Source organism: Brachyistius frenatus, unplaced genomic scaffold, assembly GCF_029030835.1.
Source record: "Brachyistius frenatus isolate BFR_SWC_R1_liver_20210118 unplaced genomic scaffold, ASM2903083v1 Contig_386, whole genome shotgun sequence".
NCBI lineage: Eukaryota > Metazoa > Chordata > Actinopteri > Embiotocidae > Brachyistius > Brachyistius frenatus.
This window is the reverse complement of record NW_027210985.1, coordinates 72,241-94,305: the sequence shown is the minus strand read 5'-3', so window position 1 is coordinate 94,305 and position 22,065 is coordinate 72,241. Positions and strand designations below refer to the sequence as shown.

The 22,065-nt window shown below is 39.5% G+C and overlaps 1 protein-coding gene across 2 annotated transcripts; it reads left to right on the top strand.

The window, feature by feature from the left end:
* Positions 1-875: 875 nt before the first annotated feature.
* Positions 876-20,271, top strand: rell2 (RELT like 2). Of its 2 annotated transcripts, none has more exons than XM_069724626.1 (7): positions 876-1,031; positions 10,569-10,636; positions 11,355-11,579; positions 13,200-13,262; positions 13,662-13,725; positions 14,808-14,984; positions 15,096-20,271. In XM_069724626.1, exons 3-7 carry the CDS (start codon positions 11,369-11,371, stop codon positions 16,882-16,884), a joined length of 2,304 nt encoding a protein of 767 aa, XP_069580727.1. In that variant the 5' UTR covers positions 876-1,031; positions 10,569-10,636; positions 11,355-11,368; the 3' UTR covers positions 16,885-20,271. The 2 variants fall into 2 exon arrangements, with proteins under 2 accessions (XP_069580727.1, XP_069580728.1); XM_069724627.1 differs by lacking the exon at positions 876-1,031 and adding an exon at positions 9,833-9,893.
* The last annotated feature ends 1,794 nt before the right edge of the window (positions 20,272-22,065 follow it).

The following is a 22,065-nucleotide window of genomic DNA, read 5'->3' as shown; positions in this document are numbered from 1 at the left end:
GGCTTCTTTCCCCATAGTTTTTCTGTTTCTTCTCTCTCCCTTCAGACTAACTTTTTGCAGGTATCTCTGGCTCCAGAGCTGCATGTTTCTGATCTAAATGATGTCTCGTGTTTATTTCCGCTGGCTCCTCATCCCAGCCGCGTAAGGAGGATGTACACCCACCTCTGAGCCTAGTTTTGTTCTTCCGGTCATCACTGTCACCAAATGCTTGCTGATGTGGGAATTGTTAAATTATCAGGGATGTCCCCTGATAATTTAACAATTCCCACATCAGCAAGCATTTGTGTTGTGTCTTGTGTTGTGATTTGGTTCAATATACTGTATATATATATATTCATATATATATATATATATATATATATATATATATATACAGTACATACTGGATTGAAGTAAATTGAATTCAATCACTGAACCTGCAAAAAAAAAAAAAAAAAATAGCTACATTAATGAGTATTGAGCTGTAAAACTATCCCTGTAGGGATACTGTTTGAACTTGTTATCAACTGATTTCAACCACTAATAGTTATCTTATCAGTTACAATTAAAGTTTTCCTAAATTTTTCACCAATTAACGTATGTTCTTTTTGTAATTGTATTTCTTTCAAGTGGTTCAACAAAGCTCTGGCTATTTGAAATCAATTAAGTCAATCAAACTGGAGTATCCTTACACCATATGGAAAATAATCTATCTCATTTTTGTGTCGTAGGCCTTCACACAGTAGCCTGTAAGGGCAAAGGGTGAAATCTATTAATACAAAAAAAAAAAAAGACTGGCACTCAGTGGAGTTTAAGCTGCCTGCAGCTGAGCTGAATCTCTGTGGATACACAGGTTAAATTCCATCCTGGAGCTGGAGTAGTCTATGGAGCACACGCAGATGTCTCACAACTTCCTGTCATTCTGCTCTCCTCAGCAGACACACAGCCGCATCCTCCCGCTCCGGCCAGAGGACACGGCTGCAGTCATGGGACAGCCTCCCACCAGCAGGACCATAGAACATGGAGAGGACTGTATCCCTGCCTGACTGAAGGTGAGTACGCTATCCTGCATAGATGTCTCTGTTTTGCGGTGCCTGGGGACCAGCCGTGTAAACATAGGCTACCGTCTCATTAAGTATTTAACCTTCAGGTGAGCGTTAAGGTCTCACTATGGTTGCTGTTGAGCAGATACTGTTGTCCTTTAGGTGATTGCTGTGTGTGTGCAATGATGAGAATGATGGTGAAGTGGATGATGAATCAGCGCTATAGTGGGTGTTGGTGTAGACCTCAGATCTGAAACGCACCGTCTTGTGTCATGCATGAAAAAGGACACGCCAAACTCCATTCAGAATTGTCGCGCTCGAATGTCTTTCTGTCTTGTCAGGAGGTAACGCTTATTGAATCAAACACAACCCAAGTCATTTTAGAAAAGGTTGTGTCAAATAGTAAATTCGGCTTGGTTGGATCCACTAATATTTCTGACGTCGATATAAAATCTACTTCAGAAATTTAACACACGCATCATGGGCAGTTGCAAACTGCGTAAACGCAAGATAAATAGAATTTGAAAACACGGATTAATGGATTCTTTGTTAACCGAATTAAAAATAAATCACAGAGCTTTGTAGGTGTAGGTGTAGGTGGTTTTTGAAGGGCAGTAGCTCAAACAAGTTTCCTGTGTGCGATGATACTACTACCATAATGTTTAGTGGGAGGGCGATGCCCTTGAATCAATCCCTCCTTCAGTGCAAACAGCAAATTGATCAGAGCTAGTACGTGTGGTGGATGATCAGGAGTGTCAAACCAGTCAAGTGGGTCTTTAATCACCTTTGAATAAGACTATGGATATTACAGTTATCATGATGAAACATTCAGCTGTCCTGAAATGTAGGAGAGCACTTACTCCTTTTCTGCTGGAGGAGGACCGCAGTCAGAGAGTTCCCTGCCTTCACACAGGAAGTTAGTCAAATATTTATCAGATGGCAGTCATGCTATTGTTGATGATGTAGAGCAGGCTACATGAATGCCAATTCAAACAACCTATCAAAAAACATTTGTTTCTTTCTTTCTTTTTTGGAGGCTGGGGTGTTGTGTGTGTGTGTGTGTGTGTGTGTGTGTGTGTGTGTGTGTGTGTGTGTGTGTGTGTGTGTGTGTGTGTGTGTGTGTGTGTGTGTGTGTGTGTGTGTGTGTGTGTGTGTGGTATGGGGTCCCTTTAGACTTAGAAGTGATCAGAAGTTTTTAATGTTTACAGAAGGGCTGTAGGAACAACCCCTCCATACCAAACTGCCCATGTAAAAATAAAGACGTGTCCAAACATAGCAGCTGTACACTGACAGAGCGCTTTATTAGGGACACTTGTACAGCCGCTTATTCAAACAGCAATTTAATCAGCCAATCATGTGGCAGCAGTCCAGCAAAAAATTATTCAAATACAGGTCATGAGCTTCAGTTGATGTTCATATCAATCATCAAAATGGATTAAAAAAAAAAAAAAGTGTTCTCAGTAAGTTTGACTGTTACGTGGTTGCTATAGTTTCAGATGGGCTGGTTTGAGTATTTCTGAAACAAAATACATCCAGTGAGTGGCAGTTAAGAGAGGTCAGAGGAGAAGGCCAGGCTTGTTTGGAGCTGTCAGAAAGGCTACACTGACTCAAATCACCACTCTTTACACCTGTGCTGAACAGAAAAGCAGCTCAGAATATAACAACCAACCTGGAGGCAGCTGTGCTACAACAGCAGAAGACCACGTCGGGTTCCACTCCTGTCAGTCAGGAGCAAAAATCGGAGGCTGAATTTGGCACTGAATCTCTGCAACTGGACCAGAGTGAACCAGAAAAATGTAGCCTGATGCCACCACTATGAAGCAGGATACGACTTTCCGTCATCTGGCTTAACTAAGCCGAACAAATACAGTTGTTCTACCAGCAGTCACAAGGTAGTGGTTATTACCAACTTGATAAGTCAACCCAGGTTTTCCCAATCCAGATATAATTGTGCATTTGTGTAAAAGGAGTTTGTTTATATGACTAATCACAAACATACACACGTACACTGGAAGGTTGTTGTTGACTGTTTGCATCCTTTTATGGTCACTGTTTACCATCTTTCAACACCTGCTCATTATAAACCATGACTTAACAAAAACTTGTCTCAAGCTTGTTTCATGAACATGTCACAATAACTCCTCCAATTTCTACAACCATACCATGTTCCAACCCTTAAATATATCCCACAGGAGTGTCTACTAAATCAGCGTCATTGCAACAGTAAACTCGGTATCAAAAAACTGCCCTGATTTGATTTTGGAAACGAGAAGTGAACATTGGTGTGCTGCACCCAAATCTGCTGACAGTTTATCTGTTCTGCCTCCTCCCAACATGAAAAACTTTCATTCTATAGACACCATCTGAAATGCAATACATCTCTGGGACACCAAATTATTGTTATTTATACGACTGCTAGATATCGCTTACCTTTGAAACGTAACTGTGGGCTGTAACAAGATGCTTGCACACAAAAAATGGGGTCATTTTTTGGAGGACAGGTTTGTTCTGTGGACTTTTGTGGCTCCTGCAGTCCCCAGGTCTGAATAAAGTCCAACACCTCTGAGATGTGGTAGAATGTGAGATTGGTTGCATGAATATGCTGCTGACAAATGCTGTGGATTTTACTATGTTAAGTGCTTTGAGATGACTGGTGTTGTGATCTGGCGCTATGGAGGTAAAATTAATTTCAGTTGAATTGAATATCTGCCACGAAGAACTGAGTCGTTGTGAACAAAATGAGCTGCAATACGTGAGTTTTAAACTCACTGAAGCTGTACGAGTTCAGGACTTTGCATAATACATGTCTCACTGAACAAACAATCTGCTGACTTTGCAACAGAAAACGTACGTGTCCTTAATTAATCATTGGGAATATCAAGAATATCCCAAAAATAATAAGAAAAGCTGATTTGGGGGAAAAAAAGCCTCCAAAGTTAAAACCACAGATTACTACAGCCTCAAAAACTCTTTTCCTTTTCATTGTTTGCTCCACAATATAACCAGGAAACCACAAATTATGAGCCACGTTTTCCTCCTTTGTGTCACTTGGTGCCGCTGAGTGTTCCCATGGAGCAACTGGTCTAACACTATAGATCAGTCTCATATCCCTGTGAAACTAGATGTCTATTAAAGGTGGAAATTCTGAATCTATTCTATTCTGGTCAACATTTAATGATTACTATTTTGTAGTTCATTCACCTTTTCTCCCTATCGAAGGGGATTGCGTCACCATTAATTGCACGTCAGTATGCAACAGTAATTTAACCAAGAGCAGCCTAACAGCATCAAGTCCTACCTGAAAGGAAATGTAGAAGCAAAATGGGCTACCATCTGAGAGCAGCGGCACACCACTGTAGAAATTGGCATATGCCACTTCTCATTCTCTGTGTCACTTGTAACTTAATTAATGTTATTTCAAACAACACACAGTAATGACCACGGAGGTTGGTAGGAAACACGTTATTACTATATGTAATAACTATATGCACGTTTTTTTTTTTTTTTTTTTTCACAAAGTCAGTGTGAGAACCAATTTTTGACGCGGGCTTTTCCACTGAATAACTCTCACATACAGACAGATGTCCTTTGCCTGTCAGAGAGGGAACAGCTGCGTAATATCAACCTAAACGTTGCTTTCAACGTCACTGAAAATGTGTTGAGTTGCTCTGCTGCTGCAGTAATGGTGGCAGAACGGGAACTCAGTCTCATTGTGGTTTTATTGTCCTCCAACATCAGGACACTTGGAAGAGCAAGTGAGCTGTGAAGCGTTGCTTTCAGAGGATACTATCATTACTTTGATTCATTATCATTTGTTGCAGTTAAATAACTTGTGACAAACTGAAACATTCAAGAAGAATTCAGATTCAAGAGGTGACATGAAAAATATCTGTCTGGTTTTGCTTAATGTTGAACTTTCAGTCATGGGCTATGCTTCCTTTGATTTGTTTTAAATAGCAGGTTTGTGAGTATTTGGGCTGATGGTTTTATATAATTTAGCACTGCTTTGGCTTTTTACACTCAGTAACAACAACAGGAAAGATACATTCATGTCTCTATCACTTCAGAGAACACAGACTTACATTCATTTTCTGGAAACTTACCCCGACCAACCACAACTGCTACTTACCTAACCCTATCTTGACCCAAACCTACCCTCACTATAACCTTAAGCCTATTCTTTATCCTAAAATGTAATACTTGCTCGTCCTTAAAAGACATTATAGTCCCCACAATGTGATTTTTTTTTTAAAAAATGTTGTACTCTATTAATCCACGAAGGGAAATTATTTCGCTACAGCAGCATCCCGAGGGGGAGCTGCTGCAACAGGCTGCCACGACCGCGGCGCCAACCAACCTGAGGTGCATGTTTTTGGGTGATGGGAGGAAGCCGGAGAACCCGGAGAGAACACAGGGAGAACATGCAAACTCCACACAGAAAGGCCCAGGATCAGATTTGAACCCGGAACCTTTTTGCTGTGAGGCGACAATGCTAACCACTGAACCACCGTGCCGCCCAAACGTGAGAAGTTGCACAGTCGGCTTTTCATTCTTTCTGCGATCAGCATTAGCCATCCTTTCATATTAGGGAGTCACTGATTCAGTTAGAAACAAACAAAAAAAAAAAACATTCACAGACCAAAATATGTAGATAATACTTTTTATACCTACTTACAGCTTGCTCACACACTGTTGAGTCAGAATCCATGTAAAGTCAGTCACTCGCTATTAATAGTCACACTGTTTATAGTTTTTTACAATCTCTGACACAAAGGTGTCAGAGATTATGGTGTCAGAAGGTGGGTGTTAGATTTTCAAGGATCTTTTCAACTAAACGTACAAATAGAATGGTCTAATAAGAACACCCCCACCCTCCCTACACACACACACACACACACACACACACACACACACACACACACACACACACACACACACACACACACACACACACACACACACACACACACACACACACACACACACACACACTACCCCATCTCCAAACCTCACCCCTCCCCATCATGACGCATGCATACTATTATTGATCACAGTGATGTCACAGTTCTTTGTCGTACACCTTACCGTGACCATACGTCATACACCACGTACACCCCCCTCCTCCCTCTCCCCCCTCACTGTATCTCTCATTGTCATTATCCTTTTATGAGACTGTATGCTGAGCAGCACACCGCTGTCGTAAAGGAGCAAGCAGTGATGCATACCACACGGGAAGGCAATTCTGTCAAAGTCATGACGATGCTGAGTCATCTCTGTGCGCCTCTCAGCACTTTGTCTCTTTAAGCTGGGAGGGAGTGCCGGCATGCGTCGGATACCTCCCTCCCAGCATCGGATCTGTTTTACTGCTGCATCTGAATCTTTAATCTGTACATTCGCATCCATGGGCATCAATTGGGTAGAATATGATGTGATATTTTCCATATCTCTTGCAGGTTTGTGATTGTCATGCAAAGCAAATCCTGCAGTAAAAAAAACACATGTCAGAGGTGCATTGTGAGTAAATAGTTCTTTGAGAATGCTTCGGATCTATGACTTACAAATTAATTTTTGTTGTGTTCGTGGAGGGGGACTAGTCAGTTGATACTACACAGCGTATTGCTGTTACTATGCTTTTTAAATGACACAGGAAGTGGCTGTGTTGTTGTCAATGCTGGTGGGAAAATTATATCTGGATGTCCAGTTTAGTTAACAAATCAATGCATGTGAAGGCTTATTAGACACCAGAGCATTGTGAAGAGGTTTATTATACTCTGGAAACCCTGTCGTACACTGCAGGTTAAAATAATGAACAAATAATAATTGTTGTCAAAAGTCAAATTAAAACAAACAGTAGCAAACATGAATTGAAGTAATTGTTCATGAAGCAAGTTTTTATAATACAGTTATGTTGACACATTATTTTTGGTCCCTGCTGTACTAAAAATATGTTGGCAAGAACAGCAGCAACAGATATCCCAGTAGTAGCAGCAGCTGCATCATGTAGTGTAGCGCTACACTGATGGGTGGGCAGGAGATTGGATGACTCATCAAATACAGACAGAAATACTATTAGAAACTTAATTGCTGATTACATTATTGTTACTATTATTGTGTTGCCTTTCAGGCCTGTTGGCTTGCCTTTAAAAAATATGAGGTAGACTAATCAGGGTTTTTTGGTGGTGTTGTGTCGGTAACTTCTGTGCAAAAAAAGTATAAATCAATATCTCTCCTGCTTTCTCACTCGCTCGCTGAGTGTGTGTAGGAACTTATAGACGTTAAAGGTAGCCCATGAGCCAGCGATTCTTATGCGTGGTATGAAATATTACACAGCACTGTGTGGAAACTAAGCTACTAAGCGAACCTTTATTGTCTCAGAGAAAACAGGAAATGTTGTTTTCTGTCATTGACAGGGTTACTTTAATGCATCACACACCACTGCATGTTTAACGCGTGTGAAGGTTACATGTATTGGACATTGTAAACATCAGACTCCTCTGAGTTGTAAATGACAAGGAGCATTTTTAATATGAATATGATGTCAAGTCAAATAAATTGTATTCTTATAACCTAATGTCACAAATCACAAATTTGCCTCAAAGGACTTGACAGCCTTCAATTCTTATCAAGAAAAATTCCCACTCAAACCCTTTGACTGGTACAAATGGACGAAAGAAGGACAAGCTGAGGAGGGATCACTCTTTCAGGACGGATGTGAAAAATGGGTCGACACTGAAACTTTAGCAAACAAGGTTACAACAATACAATCAAGAGTAGGCGAAGGTCACACTGTCCACAGAAAATCTACAGAAGATAAATGATCAAATAAATGAAGTAATGCTTTATTCACTGTAAAGTCAGGTATTGAATTGGATGTTATATGCAGCAAAGAGAAATCTCAAATTTTAAGCGTAGTCAACAATATGTACAAAACAAAACAAAAAACCCCACAAAAAAAGCAGTTGTCCTGAATGCTCTGGATGGATTCCGTTATCATTTACTCCAATACCATGTCCCAATACAATGGAGCGCAGCTACCTTAACTTTACTCCCGCAAAAGTCAGGTAACTTTTTGACAGTGCTGCAGCCATACTGCATACAACACTTAACCAGGTTGCTCCTCTAAAAAAATAAAGCAATGAATCAGAGAATGATTGCTATGTGTTACAATTCGCAAGCACACAAGTTTTCAGTTTGCAGGTATTACTCTGCTACTGTCTGCTGTTCAGCCTCCCTGAATCACAGGATATTCTTTCAATTCTCTTCTATTGCTTACACAGAGGACACTATTTGAGTAAGCAGTCCTTCAGTGTGGCTGTATCAGGGCTTGATACAGAACTTTGATACTTTATGGCAGTGACCAAACTCCTTTAGAAGTATCTACTAGCAAAAAATGCTTTGTCATTTGGTGCCACATTTCAATACCTCGGCTGCGTCCACATTAACATGTTTTTGTTTTAAAGAACACTTGAGCCACAGCACTACCATTTGTAGCCTCTATTGGGAACAGATAACAGAAATAATACTAGATTGCAACTTAGGGAAGAAAATAACATGGACACCTTATTTTACTCTTTTCAACTATTTTTTCGGCCATACATGTCTCGTGAGCTTTCAGCTGTGTTGCTGATACTGATAGCATGTAAGACCTTTAGAAAACATTGGCCAACTGTAGTGTCAACAGCTTTCATGTAAGGCATTTAGGGAACATTGGTAAATTGTATCAGCGGGGGTTATCGGAGCTTGCATGTGAGGTGTTCAGGGGACACTAGGCTGATTTAAATCATGTTTATCAGATAGAAAAAAAAAATTCACGTCAATGAGGTTTCACAGTGGTTTGTGCTCGGACCCATAATTTTCACCTTACACATGCCTTTTCCTCTTGCACCATGTTGGCTTCCATTGTTGCTGTAAAAAGGAAGTCACCTGTGGTCTTTTGATAGCAATTTGGTGTTTGGCCAGTTTGCAAGTGCATGAGTCCATGACGGCGGTTTAAAATTGCAAAGACTTTTGAAATGCAAGTTAAGTGTGCGGAAAGAATAAGGCAAATTATTAACATGTTCTGACCATCGAATATTACCAGAGGGAAATGAATAAAAGCGCTCCATGAGAAAATTGTACACACAAATGTTTGTGTGTATCACACTCAACTCTGCATTCAGTGTATGAAGGGAGCAGATCATTTCATTTTATTCACGTTCATAAATAATAATTATACTGATTTACACTATGAATTATTCCCACATGTTTATTTGAACTCACAAAAAATTAAATAAAAAATAAGCTATTTTGAGGATGCTAATGATGAAGTGGTGGGTGCTAATGATGTGTGGTATCACTGCTTAACCACACAAAACATTTCAGAGGGAGCAAGTGCTGATAAGTGTGTGTGTGTGTGTGTGTGTGTGTGTGTGTGTGTGTGTGTGTGTGTGTGTGTGTGTGTGTGTGTGTGTGTGTGTGCGCGCGCTGAGGGGCGTTATGGCATGCCGATAAGCCAGCTGGAGGCCAACACTGATAAGCGGTTTTGTTAACCGATACTCTACACTGTGTGCTTACGCATGTTTGCGTATATGTTTCTTCATATTTCATGTACACTGAATACAGTGTTATTCAATATAAAAGCCTTTTAAAAAAAAAATGTCATAGTTAAAAAAGCATGAGGTTTCCTTGTATGCTCTTTTCTGTCTCACACACTGTCCGTCTGCATCCATCTTTCTCTGGAGATTAGACAGAAGAGGTGTGGCTAAGGGCACCCCACACTGGAGGGACAAACCTTGTCTGCTGGTTTTAGCGTCTTATCCAACACACATTTCAAATTCAATCAATCTAATTTCCCATGTTTGGATGTGTCCACTGTTGACAGGCAGGAAACTGGTAAGAAATATTAATTTCACGGCTAACAGACAAAAATAAACATAGTATTTTTTGCTGTTTTGCTCATGTACATTTTTAGGAGAAATTCTAAGTGACTTTGGAAAAAGTAAACAGATAAATGGGGTAGAAATAAATATAAATGTAATTATTGAAGGGAGCATTCATAAAGGTTATTATTGCAAACAAATGACAAATAACTAAAAAGTACATCAAATAAAAAGTGAAAAGGAATTAGGTGTGACAGATGCAACCTTTTCTCTGTTGGTTCATTTTGGTTATTTAATGGGAACGTCTTTATACAGTTTGTTCCAGCTCTACTCTACAATGTAAGTCATGGAAACTCTTTTGCAATGCATAGCCTACTCTTAAAAAAGTTATCAACTCTCATTGACTGGAATGAGTCAATCTAAAAATGTATTGTTCATGTTCAACTGTAATGTAAAAGCAATTTAAAATCTAAAGTCCTGCCAACATACCCATGTCTTTGTTGCAGTTGAAAATTTATAGTTTTATTTTATACATATAATCCTGGAATGTTTTTGGAAGATCTATCATGAAGACGTGTTCAAATACCTTCTCTTTATTGATCTATATTTTATTGTCTTGTCAGACTTTTTAAGGGAGAGTCTGATAATCTGACTGAGACCTCTTCATGCCTTTCTCTGTTTCCTCTAGGTGTACTTTTGAAGTTTGCCTGTCTGCAACACAAAGATTGAAGATGATTTGAATCAACCACAAAGCCTGTATGTTTGCTTTTTTTTTTTTTACTCTCTGTGTGTCTCTTGACTTGGCATTGAAGATGTTACTGTATAGTTAAGCAGCTATGACTTCTCTTTCCATCATTCTTTTAAAACCCTCTCACACCACGTTATAGCCTTGAAAAAAGCCCTGTGACCCTCACAGCTCGTCAGAAACACTGGTTATTTCTCTGTCAGTATACACCCCATTTGGTTAGAGATCTTGGTGATGCGTGGGTGGCATTAGCTGCATATTCTGCCTGTCATTCTCACTTTTTTCAACCAAAGAACATTTTAACAGATATTGACGAGGCAGTTACAAAATCAGCATGCTACTTTCTTTTCTCTATTCTTCTTTAGTCTCATCATTTTCTTTACCTTAACCTGATTTTTATTTTGCGGGAGGCTGTGGCTCAGTCGGTAGACTGGGTTGAACACTAATCAGAAGGTTGGTGGTTTGATCCCCAGCTCCTCCTGTCCACATGCCTAAGTGTCCTTGAGCAAGACACTGAACCCTAAGTTGCTCCGATGGTGTGTGAATGTGCTCCTGATGGCAGCACCTTGCTTGGTGATCTGTCTCGTGAATGGAAAACTATGTTAAAGCGCTTTGAGACCGAAAGGTGATAAAGCACTATACAAGTACAGACCATTTACCATTCAGCCCTTATAGTATGTTGTAGGCTCTTGAAGAACCCCAGAGTCATAAATTGTGTCTTGATCTCAGGTTAAAGCCACATTATGACTGAATTAGAAGACCCGGGGATGGAGGAACATACCCCGTCCTACACGATCTTTCTGGTGGTCTTCCTATTCTTTCTCACCGGACTACTGGGTTTTCTCATCTGCCACCTGCTGAAGAAAAAGGGCTACCGCTGCCGAACTGCAGACATGGATGATAAAGAGGAGGAGGAGGAGGAGGAGGAGGAGAAGCTTGAAGGACATGCAGATGGTGAGTTGAAAAGAAATATAGAATATACAAGGAGGTCAATTAAAGGGAATCAACTTTTTTGATTAAAGAGCTCTATTTAGTGGTCTCAGAGTACGAGCCAGCAGAGCAACATTAAATTATTTTGGAGTAAACATTGTGTCCTGCTGATTAATGTTCAGTTCTTCTTTTAGCTTTGTTTTGGTTCCCCCAACTCCTGAGAACATTTTTAGCTGCTAGCTATTTAGCTGTTAAATACTCCACTATGTTCACCAGCTAATCGCTAAACTTATATCAGCTGGTAAGTGCTGGTAAGGTAGAGCACAATGGATTTATCAGAACTCTTCACTGAAAACAGTTCTATGCTGTGGAAATGAAAATGATAAGAGCCCAATTACCATGAATATCAAAACAATTAGCTAAAATAGGCACACAAAAAATTACAATAAACATATTCAATAGTGCAGCCTTACAATAACAAAACAATGTGAAGAATCAAGTTTAAATTTTAAGTCACATCATAAGAACAGCTGATAGAAATGATATACATTATTGTGATGCTGGTGAGGAGGAGCAGAGACAGAATGGGGTTTGGAATCTGCTCATATGTTTTTTCCTCTTTCTTTCCATCCTTCATTGACCTTGCTCCGTCAGAAATACACAAACACTCAATAACACGTCCTCTTCCTTGGAGTGTTTATCACAAGCACTCATACACATAAACTTACTCAAGTATACTCTCACTTTGATACAGAAAACTGTCTTTGCTCATATATGGCCAATCACACACATGTAAACAGACACTTGCATACAGAACTAAAGAGACAAAACAAAGCAAGACGGGTTGCGCTGAAAGGCTTGATAACTATTTACAAAATCTATTGCTTGCTCTACACTACACCCTGTGTGCATCTGAAGAAATTATTTCTTATAGTCGTTTAAACAAATTGAAAAACTCAAATACACCGTTTCTTTACCAAAAATGTCAGCAACGTTTTTCTGTCTGCATTTAATCTTTTAGTTGTCTGTATGACGTTTAGAGAAATAGTCCCTATGAAATATTGCTTTGATGATTATCCTGATGGACACTCTACCAAGAAAAATTTGTTTTTCGAAATGTTGTGAGCACCACAAATTAAATTCCTTTTACCTCCTTTGCATTGACTCAGATGTATCACAACATTTTTCTTTGGTAAAAAAAAGGTGAACTCGCTAATTCTAAAGTAGTTTAGGCTACATACAGTATGTCTGTAAAGACTCTCAGTCATCCAGGTAATGTATATGTAGGTCATGTATATCTAAATTTTATCTAACGATAACTGGACTTGCTTGACTGGAACTGGAAGACGTTTAACTGTGCAGCACCCACTTAAAGGGATTCTTCAGTTCTAACTGAATGGTTGGGATCTCAGGTTTTTAATCTCTGGGGTCGTTATTACTTTGAGAGTCATCAAAGTCACATGTGAGTTTTTTTATTGCAATAGTAGTGTTGCAATCAAGAACCTCTAGCAAGTCCAGTTGCCTCACATAACTCTTAGACAGATGCAAAGTATGGGTATTGTGTGGCATTTGGCCCAGAAGTATTGCAATACCTAAAACATATGGGTTTGATTTTTAAAAAAAATTTTTTTTAATGTGTTTCAGATGAGGATGAAGACAACCAGGACACAGTGGAGCAGATCCTCAAATGCATCATTGAAAATGAAGGTGACAAATATAACAACTACTAAAAGTTTTTTTGGATCGAGTTCTGCTAAACTGAGGTTTAATTAGTTCACTTTAAAGTTCAAGTTTATGAAGCTGAATCTATTTTAATGTGGTTTATTTTATTAAATTGTATTTTACTGTCTGCCATTTCATCATCTCTATTCTGATGTGCTATCTTGAGGGTTGATACAGCTAATGAAAATCAATTGGAATGAAATCTGATGATATCATATTCAAAATCCCTTGCTTGGACAATTTAAATGCCAAAAAAACATAAATGACACATTTCCTACACGTATAGCCCTTTTTTGTGTGCCTTATCAGAGTAGATTAGCATGTGTCAAACATTCCATGTAACAAGTGTTGGATTTCTGTAATTTGGGTTTTTCTCGTCTCCAGCAAATATGGAAGCCTTCAATGAGATGTTGGGAAACCACAAAGTGTGTGTGCGCCATGACCCCAGGTAAGTTCATTCAGCTAAGTCTAAATGAACTGATAACTGCATGTTGATGTCACAAATAAACAGGGTTTCATTTTGAATCTTGACAGGAATCTTTCAGTTAATACTGTCTGTCATAAACTTAAAAAATGGGAATGCTGAAAAGATTGAGTCTCTTTTCTGTTGGGCCACTTTTTGGTCCACTAAACAAGAAATGATGTGGCTCGTTTAAAGAGGAAAATATGTGAAAACACCCTAAGTCGATATTTCACATATTTCACTATAAAACATAATCATTTTAAAACCAGCTACTGCTGACTTGCATAATTGATCATCCAAATTGCAGCAAGGATGGACAATTTTAATTTTTAGTACATCTTCACACCAAAATCATGACGTCTTTAAAGTAATATTCCCAATTTAATCAAACAATTTTGTAAATATTGTCATTATTTAGCATAGCAAAAAAAGATATTTTCAACACTCAAAGTAATTTTAACATAGATAATAATGTTGATCATCTCATAACAATGCCATATTTCAAGGCCTTGAATATTACAGAAAGTGAAGAGTTGGTTCTGTTGGATAATGTCAGAAAAATGAGCAGGTGTAAAGACCTTTAGTGGCCAGATGACTGGATCAGATTCTGTCTGAAAGGACAAGGCTTGTGGGACGCTCCGGGTCAGCAGTAGTAAGTACCAGCAGTGGTCCGAGGACCAACGAACCGTGAACTGGAGTCAGGTTGTTTGAGATGTGCTATGACATGGTCTGATCTGCGGCAGCTCCACTTCAAAACATACAGAAGTTAGAGGATCTGCTGCTGTCTGTTTAGTGCCAGATAGCACAGGACACATTCAGAGGTTTCTTTGGCAGGGCGGTGCTGTTTTTGCTCCATGTGAGGAACCAACAACACACTAGGCAGCGGTAGTCACAATGTTTTGGCTCATCAGTGTATGGTTGTCGTAGGTGTAGTTGCTATTTTCATTATGTTTATTACTATCGAAATGGCAGGTTAACAGGGTATGACATACTTAAGGTTAGACTTGCACACTGTACAAAAACACAGTTAAATCTAATTTTAAAAACTTGCTAATGTTGATGTCTAGGTTGCGTAAGGAGTCCATCGGAGGTATTCCTCCCCATCACCACACAGTCCACTCAGGCACAGACCACAACTCCTGCCACCTCTGTGCCCAAGTTCGATCCAAAAAGGGCCGCAGACAAAGCAGAACCCCCCGCTCCAAGCAACGACCTGGAGAGCAGACTGTCTTCTCTGTTGGCAGGTAACAATGCAGAACGAGGCCATTTTGCACAATGCACAAGGATAGAGTTGCAATGTCAGCAAATGAGAAATAAAGACCGGATGCATAAGCAGTGTATCACTCTCCCCTCAGGTTCCGGGTGACACACACTGATAAGAAGCTTCATGGAGGACCTAATCCATTGGCCATTTCAGGGGACCAGTTGGATCAATCCCAGGACAGCGAGGAGCAAAAGGAGAGCGGGTACAACCTGAGAAGCATGTTTAAGGAAGTCCCACCACATTCAGAAAGTGCCAATGGGGTGGCTGCAAGTGTGGGGAAACGAAGGAAGAGTGTGACCATATTTGGGCTCAGGCGGAGCAGTGACCCTGTCGGTATTAAGGTAGGGGAAAGCACCGGTAAGGAGACTGGAGGGATCAAATTTACTATTCAACAGCAACCTGTGGTACTGGAGGAACCGGTGCAGGCAGTTGGAGTTGATTCTACTAAACCAGGTTCCAAACATGAAACCAAGCCTGCTTCACCTCAACGTGAGACTAAAATATCAGGCTCTGTGAATTCTCCTTCTTCCCTGTCTAAAAAACAGGCCTACAACTCTCGCTCTGGTCCTGAGGTTGGCTCTAGGAGGAGTATAGCAGCTTCTGCTCCCAGTTCCCTTCCTATTCCATCGAAGAAACGAGGAGATGTTGAAGATAAAGTGTTCAAAGCTGAAGAGATGTACGATACCCTTCCACTACAAACCTCTACACCTATCACCCCCATGGCAGGATCCATTCCAGGTTTCACTCCTGTCATCCCTACCAGTCAGCCTGAACCTTTTTCTAGCCCAGCTTTTGCAGTTACCCAAAGTCCCCCTGACCCAAGCTCCAGCCCAGATCTAGAACCAGGTTTTGGTGCTAACCTAGCTTTAATAAGCTTAGGTTCATCCCCTCCATCTTCTTTCCCAATCAGGACAACATCTTCAGTGTCTTCATTAAAATCTCCCACCTCTTCCATGGCGATAACACCAAGCCCCAAACTAAGCTCAAGAAATATGGAATCAGAGGCCTTTTCGCCTGCCCTCACGCCAAGCCCAAAACTCCCACTGAACCGAGAAACTGCACCATTTTCATCTTCATCCTTTGGACAAAGTGTTAGTCCACTGCAAACCCGGTCTCCCTCACCTGGTCTTAATGCCAGGCCCAAACTAGAATCCATGTCAGTATCACCACAAACCCCTTCTTCCTCTCCAGCTGAGAAAAACCTGTCATTTACAAGTTCACCTCATCTTATTTTGAAGTCAGAAAGGGTGACAATCAAAGGGGTCATAGTTTCAAGCTCATTATTTCCAAAGGAACAAGAGCTAGAAGGAGACACAACCCCAAAGATTGAAGAAAAGACAGAAATAAAGAGAACTGGAATTCTCAAAACAGCTCAACTTTCACCAGTTGCTGCAGGAGATTTCTCTCCCACTGATCCACTTTTTAAAGACAGACTGAGTAGTTTCCCTTTGTCACCTACCAGCCCACAGTCTCCTTCCTCACCTCAGGGGAGCGCAGTAAGTAATGTGACCATTGTTAAAGCCAGCCCCGACAGCAAGAGAGAGTTCTCTGTTGTGACGATGGTGGAGGAAGTGAAATTTTCTGTTTCAATAAAAAGTCAGAAAGGAGAGACTTTTGAACTTGGGGTTGAAACAGAGAAAAGGGGAATTAGTCCAGTTTTTGATCAGGGAGCAAATGTTTCTGACTCACGCGGTGGACAACCTAAGAGTCCAATTGGAGAGACATCTGGACTAGAGGCTAGGACCGCACTGAGTCAAGAGAAGGATGACATGATGGAGATGGAGGATATTACAGACTGCAAGGTTATGCAGGTGGAAGGAGCAGAAAGGATGGAAGATGAGGTGGAGAAGGTGGTGCACACTCAGTCGCAACAGGACTGAGAGGTTTAAGTCTCAAGATCGTGAAAACTTCAAGACATCCTGTGATAATCCAAAGAAAGCGAAGAGTGACACCACTCTGTGGACTAAAGGAAAGGCAAAGTAGTACTAATAGAATAAGATAATTATGAACTCACCATTAATCATTTAATAAGAGCAGTGAAGATGTTTCAGGGTGACTGGCCTCACTGGTTGTGTAAATCATCAGATTTAGCCCAAAGTAGCCTATTCACCATGGATAGCATGTTTGTTTATTTAGCCATGCCATGTCAGTGAGCCCACTTCTGTGATCCAGACTAAAATATTTAAGTTGATGCTCAACTCATGGATACAAAATGGTAAATCCTTCAGACTGTGATGACTCCCTCAACTTTACTGCTAGCACCACCATGAGCTTGACAATTGTTTCATGGGTTGCAATGACCTTTGGAATATATGCATAATGGCCGTACACTGAATCCAAATGGTATTTTGGTGTCCCGTGACCTTTCATCTGCATTCACTAATAGGTCAAAGTTTTCACTTATACCTTGAAATTTCTCTACATTTACTTGTATGATTCAATTTACACAAAGTTTGTACAGACATCTATGGTTTCCAGATGATGAATCCTTATGACTTTTCGATGCCCTGACTTTTCCTTCAGAGCCCTCATTAGGATCACATTTGTGGTTTTGATTGAAATATCTTGACAACTATTTAATGGTTTGGCATGTAATTATTAGTAAGCACATCCATGTTCCCCTCAGGATGAGCCTTAATAACTAATGTGCTCCTCAGACTTCATCTAGCGCCGTCACTGGTTTTAAAAAGGTAATTTCTGCGATACATTGATTTATGACTAAGTAGTAGCTATATTCATCATGGTCCCATCAGCCTTACCAGTCAACCCGGTATCACAGCAAAACATGAAATAGCCACGCTTTGGACTGGTGTGTCAATTTTATGCTTTGCCATGATACTAGGTTGCAACAGTACACTAAGCACACTAAATAGAGTAAATAGGGTCCAACCATCCCATTCATTTCTAGATTTTCCATCCAAAACCACAAATATCATCGTCATGGTGGCACTACAGCAAAGAGGATTTCCAAAGTCATTAGGAAATATTGTTGAAGAACCTTGGTATTGTAATTCTTTCTTTTTTTTTTATACTGTTGTGTGGACCAAAGTGATGGGCCAATTAACTAAATTAAGAAAATTTGACAAACCAGCATTAGCATCCTTAGGGCCATGCTGCTAGTATATAGCAATGCTGGACTCCTAAAACTTGACCAGTAATTTATGTGAATGTCAAGTCTTCTATATACAGCATTAATACCTGATGTTCACTCTCATAGAGGATGTTTCAAGTTTTCATGTCATACAGAAATTAATGGAAACAAATGGCTACTTGTAAAAATACATAGCAGTGAAAAACTATACAAAATTCCTTTTGAAGATTGTCTGCAAATCCTTTAATTAGTAATGATTATAGAAAGCCAAAAGTTATCATCAATGGTGATGGTTCTGTTGATGTAGGGCTTCTACTGCATTGCTGGAACAAAATATTTAGTATACCCACTTGCTTTAGTTTGCCTCATCTTTAGTTGTCGACTTCATACATTTGTCAAAAGCATGTACAATGGCTAAAATGCTGAACAGAAGGACTGTTCACTGTTAGTGTAAGGACATAAAGATATAGCAATAACTGAGTTGTCAAATTGGTGCCCATCATCCTTTTGGCCTTCTTATAGACCAAAGAATTAACAATGTCGGGTGGCTTTTCCTGCTTAATGTGTGATTATCTGATCAATTGGCTGGCTGAACAATTAGTTAAGCTTAAGGTGTTGGATTGATTTTCCAAAGGACTCACCCCATTTATGTCTTTGACTTGTGATTACTTTATTGATTTAGTAACAGTCATTATTTATTGATGTATTAAGGTGCTAATGGCTAACAACCTCTAATCACATCTATTGATCCCTCTGAATCAAGATCAACAGGCCGAATACAAATGAAACAGCAACTGCTGGATGGGCAGCTGCACCAATGGAAACGTATCATTGAATTTCAATCAAGTTTTTGTCATCATGTCTGACATTATTCTATACTGGCGCTGCTTTTGGCAACTACAATGTGTTGTCACTTGGTTTAAACTTGGTAGGGTCTTTTCAACAGTCTTTTTCTTCCAATTTTCCTCCTCCTCCTTTCTCCTAATTTGAAATTCAGTGGCAGCAAAGCAATGAGCTTTTACAGGAGAGCAGAACCTTTACGGTCCTTGCCCTCCACAGATCCACCGTGCAGGTGCTTTATCAGAAGAAGTGCAGTAATAAAGACATAACCTCTCAGTGGCTTAAAACAGCACAAGTAGTAACTGAGCTTCAGAAACTGATATCAGAGACTGAACATGGGTCTTTCCACTAGATATTTCCACTGGCAGCTGCCACTACCCCAGCCCACCATTTTAGTTCACTGGAATTGTGACATTGATACATATTAACAAATATCAATCTTGTTATTCACACTGTTTTTTTTTCTGCTCATGTCATTCCATCATGTGAGCATGTTTAATATAAAATGGATGCCTTCCAGGAATATCCAGAAGCAAAGATGGGAAGTAAAGCTACAGACTACTGATAACTGAACAGTAAATGGTTGGTGTGACATAAGCTCTCAAACTGCAGAGTGATGAAGCTTCCAAAGAGTTCAAATCTGCTGTCCTTAAAGCTGTCAAATGTAAAAAGATTATTATATATATTTCAATGGAGTATTTGAAAAGCTTTTACAACAGATAAAAGAAAGATAATGTAAATGGATGACTACAGTAGAACTCCTCACTGATATATACTTTTTTGTTCCCACTCATTTGACTTTAGAGACTCATGAAAACATGTTTGTCATACCTGTGAAATGAGCAGCATGGTTGTACGTAATATGAGCTGGATTAGTTGCAGGTGAAATATGATACTCAAAAGTATTTATTCACAATTTCACATTTCATGTATATTTAATCTCTAACTCCATTACTACTATCAAAAGGGCCATTATCTCTGCTAAAAGACTAAAAGCATATTCCAGAAGTTATAAGGTGTTAAATTATGTCTATTTTGAAAAATTCACAACCTTGGTTTAATTTTAATAGTTTGAGTAGAATGCCATTATATTGACTAAAATAACTGATAAGACAGGGCAATAGTAATTATTCCATACTTTGGTTTTGTTTAAAGCCTGTATAACTTTCTGACTACACATGATAACACTATATCCTATGACAAAACAAACTGTCTTCAAACGCACTCTAGATAGATTAAAAAAAAAAAAAAAAAAAAAAGAAACCACAAAACTTAATTCTTTTGGGGAAGGGAAGACTTGTAATAAACATTTAAAAATCTATGAACAGTGATGCTTAGGGCTTCCTAAGTTTAAATAAAAACAGCAATAAAGTAAAAATTTAAATTAAAAGAAGAAAGTTCTTAAGTGTACCAATGTAAAAGTTTGTTGTTGTTTAGGTTATTTTTTTGTTGAAATCTCAAGTTTATTTTCATCCTAACAGTGGCCCCAAAAATGATCTTATAGCTGTTATCCTAAAAACAAGGAGAACTAAAAGTTTCATCCTCCGCATCATTGTGAAAAAAGCTAACAAAGAAAAAAAAAGAAAAAAACAATGTAGTTCTTACGATCATGTTTGGATTTTACATGCTCAGATTTTAAAATGTCTGCTTTAGAAAATGTATCCAAAGAAGAGATTTCCTTAACAGATAAAATAAGAGCCAAGTGAAAAAATATGTTTGTATGTCATCTGAACAGACAGAACCTTCAAGATCGGTATTACTGCAGATAACAAGTGCCCATTTTCTCTGACATTGGAGTCCATGTTTATTTAGAGATGTGCTGTTTGGCATTTAGCCCAGTATATATTTGTGCCTCTGGCCCTGGAGACTTTTTCGCCAGTGACTGGGTTTTGGATAAAAATAATTTACAAGATGAATTTCAGAGGCTTCAGGTCAGAGGTCAACTATGTCCTGGCCTTTATGGGAAACCAACATGTAGTCTGCAGTCTACTGACCTTGTTTTATTCTAACTGTCTGTGTTCCATTTTCCCATGAATTTGTATTTCATCCATCTTCCTATGGACTCATGGAGTCCATCCAATGGAGAGGCCTCTGGTGTCTATTTGAAATCTGAAACAGAACCCCAGTAAATTATCCATTTTCATACAATGCCTGTAAAAAGTAGTCACCCCCCTTGGATGTTCCACCCTTTTGTTGCTTTTATACATGAAATCATGGTCAATATAATTTGGCTTTTTTGACAAGAATTTGCAAAAAAAACAAAAAAACTCTTTAATATCAAAGTGAAAACAGATTTTTACAAAATAATGTCAATTAATTAAAAATATATAAGGTAAAGTAAATGATTGCATAAATATTCACCCCTTTCAGGTCAGTATTTAGTAGATGCACCTTTGGCTGCAGTCACAGCACTGAGTCCGTGTGGATATGTCTCAATCAGGCTGGCACATCTGGACACTGATATTTTTTTGCAAAACAGCAAGCTCTGTCAGGTTGCTCGGGGATCGTGCGTGAACAGCTCTTCTCAAGTCCAGCCACAAATTCTCGATTGGATTGGGATCTGGGCTTTGACTTGGCCACTCCAGAACATTCACCTTGTTGTCTTTGAACCATTTCTGTGTAGCTTTTGCTCTATGATTGGGGTTATTGTCTTGCTGGAAAATAAATCTTCACCCAAGTCGTAGTTCTTTTGCAGACTGAGTCAGATTATCCTCCAGGATTTGGCGATATTTTTCTGCATTCATGTTTCCCTCTACCTTCACAAGCTTTCAAGGGCCTGCTGCTGAGAAGCATCTTCAGAGCATGATGCTGCCACCACCATGCTTCACGGTGGAGATGGTGTGTTTGTGGTGATATACAGTGTTTGGTGTTCGCCAAACATAGCATCTAGTCTGAAGGCCAAAAAGCTTAATTTTTGTGTCATCAGACCAAAGAACCTTCTTCCAATTGACCTTGGAGTCTCCCACATGCCTTTGGGTAAATTCCAGGCAAGATTTCATGAGCTTTTTTCAACAGTGGCTTTTTCTTTTCCATCTCCCATACAGCTTTGACTGGTGAAGAACCCGAGCAACAGTTGTTGTATGTACAGTTTCTCCCATCTGAGCCACTGAAGCTTTTAACTCCTTCAGAG

Coding starts and splice junctions, on each gene's coding strand:
- rell2 (XM_069724626.1), top strand. CDS start 11,369: ATGACTGAATTAGAAGACCCGGGGATGGAGGAACATACCCCGTCCTAC. Junction 13,263..13,661: donor ATGCATCATTGAAAATGAAG/GTGACAAATATA, acceptor TCTCGTCTCCAG/CAAATATGGAAGCCTTCAAT. Junction 14,985..15,095: donor ACTGTCTTCTCTGTTGGCAG/GTAACAATGCAG, acceptor CTCTCCCCTCAG/GTTCCGGGTGACACACACTG.